The sequence below is a fragment of the Gekko japonicus genome, unplaced genomic scaffold, assembly GCF_001447785.1.
Source record: "Gekko japonicus isolate JY-2015 unplaced genomic scaffold, Gekko_japonicus_V1.1 scaffold19, whole genome shotgun sequence".
NCBI classification, from domain to species: domain Eukaryota; kingdom Metazoa; phylum Chordata; class Lepidosauria; order Squamata; family Gekkonidae; genus Gekko; species Gekko japonicus.
The window spans coordinates 853,729-859,728 of record NW_015164664.1 but is presented as its reverse complement, the minus strand read 5'-3'; the positions used below and the strand labels follow the sequence as shown (position 1 = coordinate 859,728).

Genomic DNA, 6,000 nt, shown 5'->3' with positions numbered 1-6,000 from the left:
GGAAATTCCTGGAGATTTGAGGGGTGGAGCCTGGGTAACAATTGTTGCCACTCTCCAGGTGAGGGCTAGAGAGCACTCAAAATTACAACTGCTCTTCAGGTAGCACAGATCAGTCCCTCTGGAGAAAACAGTGGACTCTGTCATTATACCCTGCTGAGGTCGCCACAGCAAATTGACACTGTTTGCCCAAAGCCAGCGCACTCTCCCAGAGCCTCTTTCTAGATCCCATTGTATTTATTTCCACAACGAGCCTTATTTCTAGTTAAGACATAAAGCAAAGGGGTGGTTGCCTTGAGTCTGCAAACTCATCACATTTTCAGTCCTTCTTGCCTTGACCTGGATAGCCCAGGCAAGCCCAATCTTGTCAGATCTCAGAAGTTAAGCAGGGCTGACCCTGGCAAGGATTTGGATGGGAGACCCCAATGAATACAAGGGCTGGGAGACAGAGGCAGGCAATCAAGCCACCTCTCTGAATGCCCTCCATGCCCCAGTAGGAGTCGCCAGAGGTTGCCATGACTTCCAGACACAGGCACACAGATGCACGAACACAAAGATGCAAAAATACCAAAAAATAAAACATTTTCAGTCCTTCTTGTCTTTACTGAGAGGTCACAATATTTACCTGACACCTAAGCAGCTGCCACGTCCCACTGCAGAGAGGGCAGAAGTACAAGAAATTGTTTCCTGTAGAGCAACTGCATGACATCATGGTAATAGTAATTTTTATTGTTACAGTCAGCCACCAGAGTACACGTCATGGTATAGTCAGGGACAGCACACCAAATCCATCAGAAATACTGGAGGTGTGCAGATATTCTGACTGCACTGTGTATAATACAACAAAAGTGCCAAATTTAGTACTGGTTGTCAAATTCCACTGCCCTACCATTTCAGCTTTCATTTTCAAATAAGCGTTTCTTCCCCTAAAGGTTGTCTTCATAATGTTGGATCCAGACTAAATTTCCCGCTGATGGGAGGTGGTGTAATTTCTGCCATCCCCCCACCCGCACCAACCTCTGATTTGCCTCTAATGCTATTCCAGACTGTCCCCTCTCCCCCAGGAGCAGCATTTTGGAGGAGATCGGTGGGCTGCAGTGAGAAGGGGCATTCTGGGGAAATAAGTGTTTTCTGTTAGCAGAAGATTTAGTCTGGATCCAACTCCTGAAAGTCTGCAGGAATTTCCTGTTTCAATTCTACAAGCCAAGATGGAGACGGGCTAAGTAGGATTATTGAGAGGAGACTTCTTTGCCCCTCCCCATAGCCAGCAAAACCAGAATAAATTATATTAAATATGCAAATGTTTGCAATTGTGCATAAGTTGTTGAGATCACAGACATCAAGCTTTTTTATGCAGAAATGTGAATTAGTTCAGACATAGAATTCATTTTAACATATTTAAATGCAGGGCCCATTCTGCCCTGTCCCCCATGCAAACAAGACCTTTGGGTGTGTCTCAAGCCCCTCATTTCCATACAGTTTGCTTTTAGGAGGCCCTCAGTTGCTGAGACTCCCCTTCACTCACTCAACTTTACTTTGTTAACAGGGAAACCGCAAAGCCTTGCATTTTGGGAACCAGAAATTTAACCTTCATGAAGCAGGGAAGGAGTTTGAGCCCAAGGCCCACCAGCCAGTTCCAGGTTCCCTGGACATCTGCCTCATAACAGAGATGCCCCTGGAGCAGTTGATGGGGCACTTGAAGGTCAGAAGCTACAAGATGGCAGCTGGCAGAAGCCAAGGCCCAAGTTGGCAATTGGCAGGGGATGGGGGGAGACTTACTGGGAGTAGCAGGGAGGCCTATCCGATGTACAGTGATGTGTCCACATCACTGCCCACATGACTTGAAAGTGACGTCATCATGCCCAAGACATCAGAGTGATGCTCTGGTATTTGGGCAAGAGCTCTATGGTAAATTTGGCTTCTACCATAGAGTTTTGCCCAAATACCAGAGTGTCACCCTGACAGCCCAGATGTGATGTCACTTCCAGGTCACATGGGTAGTGATGTAGACATGTCGCTGCACGTCAGATGGATTTCCCTCTTTTTTGAGTTCCCCCATGCTTTTCTGTGGCAGGGAAGTGGGGCCTGACAGTGGGGGACCCCTGCTTCCACCAGGGGGTCTGGCAACCCTACTGCAGCAGCGTTCTCCCTAGCAGGAAAATGTTCAACTATCTTCAAAGGCAGCCCCATGTAGATCACGTTACAGCAGTCCAGTCTGGAAGTCATAAAACATGGTTGTCATTGGCCAGGTAAGAGTAGTAGGCATAGCTGGTTTCTCAATCAAAGCCGTAAAGGGCACTGTAGGCCACAACCACTACTTGGGAGTTTCAGGGACAATGCAGAACCCAGAGGCTCTAACAAGTGGTGAATGTAGGCTTTACAGGAGGGTGGTGACTCCATCCATGGCAGATGTTTGACCACACAATTATCCACTCTGTAAGGACTGAGCTTAAAGTTTATGCAGCCACATCTACTGTTGTCAGACATGCAGGAATACTGCTGCTGCCTCACCTGGATCTGATGAAAAGGAAAAAATCCAGACATGGATGTTACTGAAAGACTCGCTCTCATGTCTTGTTGTATGTTCTCTCCTAGTAGTTTCATGCAGGTGTTAAAATGCATGGGGGAACAAATGGAAGCCTGTGAAACCCAGCAGAGCCATTCCCACCGGAAGAAATAATAGTCTCTTAGCACAGCCCTCTGAATCCTGCCCTCCAGAAAGGAGTAAATCTGCCACCAAATGGGGCCCTGGGTTGAGAAAAGTCTTGCAGAATGGTTTCATGGTTGATGGTATTGAAAGTGATTGAAAGGTTTAGAAGAATCAAACCAAGAAGGTTTTGGTCCCAATCTCAGGCCTGGTGTCAGACTGGATCCAGTATAGCACCACAAACTCAATGTCTGTTCTCTGAAAAAATGTTGCAAAAGGTGATGGGGAGGCATAGAGGTTGTTGAATGTTATGCTTTTCTCCTTTATTCCTTCCCCCAACCCCTTTCTTACAGGCCTGTGGGGTGAAAATTGAAGAAGGGCCAGTACTCAGAACTGGTGCAGTTGGTCCAATCACATCTGTTTACTTTCGAGACCCAGACTGTAACCTGATTGAGGTCAGCAACTACAGCACTGTTAGAAGAGAGTAACTGTTCTCCTGTGGATTAGGGCATATTCAGCAATGAAAGGATTAACACCCTGATCTCTTTGTATCCAAAATTCTGACCTCTGGGGGGAAAGATCAAAAGGCATGCCGTGTTTATCGAGGGCAGACTTCCTTCCTTCCTTCCTTCCTTCCTTCCTTCCTTCCTTCCTTCCATCCATCCATCCATCCATCCATCCATGTGTGTGTATTTAGGGGGTGCAACTAGATGTGAGGTTAGCGAGACCTAACTGGTACTGTGCTGATCTTAAATAAAGAGAGGGAGGGTGATTTAAAGCAGGGCATGGGCAGGTGGCAGCAGGGGGTGCAGAGTCTTCCCCCTTTCCACATTCTGTCCTTGCTTTGCCTTAGCTGTTTTTGCCAATGGGAGGGGGGCACAGAAGAGGAGAGGCTTACGCTTCTTTCTCCTGTCTGTGCAAAATGTACTATAAATGCTCCTCCCCCTTACATAGAATATCAACTCAGCTTTTATAGGCACACATACTTCTGCCACTATTTTGGCCCTGCTTGAAAACTCAGGAAAGGAGACAGCACACCTTGGATTCACCACGAGATGGCAGCCTTGCTTGCTTAAAGAGGAACACACACTCTAAAGCCTTTACTGCCTTTACTAAGGGTCTTTTCGCACAGTTACCCAGGTCTTGCACAAGAGTGTCTGGCACAGAGACACATACCATAGCTATCGTACGGACAATGCTCATGAGAATAAGCAAGAAATTGCTTTCTGTCTAGCTCACTGTGGAGAGCCACTGCCAGTCTACTTTGACTGGCAGTGGCTCTCCACAGCCTCAGCCAGAGAAAGGGCTTTCCCAGCACCTGCTCCTTTAACGAGAGATGACAGAGAACAGAGAACATCATCCGCATGCAAACTGGGTGCTCTTCTCCTGAATTATAACTGCAGATGATTCTCTCCCCCGCCCCCCCCATGAAATATAGACTGTAAGTTCCTTGGGGCAAGGACTTCTCATTTTGCTTCTGACGCTCTACGAAGTGCCGTGTTTTCTAATGTTGTAATAAATTGTGATAATGTATACATATATAGTGCGTTCTATCTGGTGTGCTGAAGACATCTACCTGTTTATTGGAGGCTTTGAAGCATTTCCTGCCTTACAAGTAAGAACAGTTGCTTTTTGTGTTGAAATGAGTACAGTGGCCATTGAAGGTGGAGAAATTTTGTGTGTCTTACTGTTCTGATCTTGTGCAAAACCCTTCTTCCTTCCAGAAACTGCAAGCTTGGATATTTAATTTAAAACTGTCTTCTGTAATGGCATTATTGTCACCTTTGTATATTGGGTTGAGTTAAATGTCAGTAATAAACAAATACAAATCATGCCATTGGACCCAGATGCTTTCAACAAATCATTTGCTGAAATGGAAGAGGAGACCTTGAAAAGGCACCAGGCACTGGGCTTGTTATGTAGGTTTAACTTCTGCTAAAACATATTACCCACCAAAGTCAATGAAGTAGCTCAGTGAGCATGTGCATTTCTATAGTGCAAAATGACTATAGTATTTACTGAAACGCAAAAGTACATTTCATCCTGCCAGGTATGCCATCAATAAGGGGGGACGTATCTATATATTCTTTGTATGTATAACATTTTGAATGAGGTTGTCATGCATTCAAGGTCGTCTTTCTTTCAAGTAAATATGGTGTATAAATTTTTTATTGTTGTACAGAAAAGAAGCATGCTGCAATAGTGAAAGCCAGGAGGGGGCACAATGTGAAACCTCTCTTGCAGCATTCTGTGCAGAAAGGCATTCGGGCAGTGAAACGCAGCAGGCCATTGGATTCAATACATACCCCCAGCCCCAACCCTTCTAGCATGAATATTCTGCTGATAACTTCTGGTTCGGATGCATACGGGAAAGTGACTGATTCTACATGAGATCTTTTTCTGTGGTGGCCAGGTTATTAGTGTGATTGTTGGTCAATTTGCACTTGCAACAGGGATGCCAGAGAGGTTTTGGGTTGTGGTTTTGTTTTTTTACCAGGATTAAGCATGGTTTCCCTTTCACATCAGATGTGCACTGCATCCCCCCACATTGTCATGCTGCCATCGTGATTTTCCACCTACCCTTTTAAAAATGGTATATGCAAGCACTACTCAAGAAGAGTGCAATTCTACAGCCAATTTTTAAAAAAATCCTGTGCACTGAACAAGACACTGGGGCAGATCCTTTCCACACCCAATCTCACTGTAATGCATTTGTTCATTGTAGCACTGAACAAGACACTGATTCATGTCCCCCCCCCCTCTGGTTTTGTATTGCTCTACTGTAATAATGGTGATACCCTGACCCCCCCCCCATTAAAAAAAATCCCTCCACATCATCTAGGATTTTCAGGTGCCCCCTGGCCATGGGTGGAGGTGGGGTAGAGTTGCCAGCTTGAAGTTGGGAAATTCCTGGGATTGGGGGGGTGGAGCCTGAGGAGGACAGGAACCTCCATGAGGTACAATGCCCACAGAGTCCGTCCTCCAAAGCGTCCATTTCGTCCAGGAGAACTGATCTCTGTAGTCTGAAGATCAGCTGTGATTTGGGGAGATAGGAGGCTGGCACCCCAACTCCATCTTTCTTTATCTGGATTCCATCTCAGTGCTCGGCTGGCAAGACATTGGTGTTGATGTTCCCCTGCCCAATCTCCCCGGTTTTGTATTGCTAGCAACTGCACTATGACATTGCCCTGACCACCACCACCACCCCCTCCCCAATTAAAACAATTCAGGCTGTTCACTGTGAAAATGCTGAGGAAAGGGGCATTTCCTTTCATCCAAATATAAGACATACTTACCCTTTCAGAAACAAGAAAAAGATCATCCCAACAGTATCCTTTCCTTAATTTAACAGCCAA

At 45.9% G+C, this 6,000-nt stretch overlaps 1 protein-coding gene across 1 annotated transcript in view; it reads left to right on the top strand.

The window, feature by feature from the left end:
* GLOD5 (glyoxalase domain containing 5) overlaps positions 1-3,272 on the top strand; it is a 4,323-nt gene extending 1,051 nt beyond the window's left edge. The window contains exons 2-3 of the mRNA XM_015409006.1: positions 1,544-1,699; positions 2,998-3,272. Coding sequence (XP_015264492.1) covers positions 1,544-1,699; positions 2,998-3,132 — 291 coding nt within the window. The 3' untranslated portion in view covers positions 3,133-3,272. The remainder of the gene's footprint in view (positions 1-1,543; positions 1,700-2,997) is intronic.
* Positions 3,273-6,000: the final 2,728 nt, after the last annotated feature.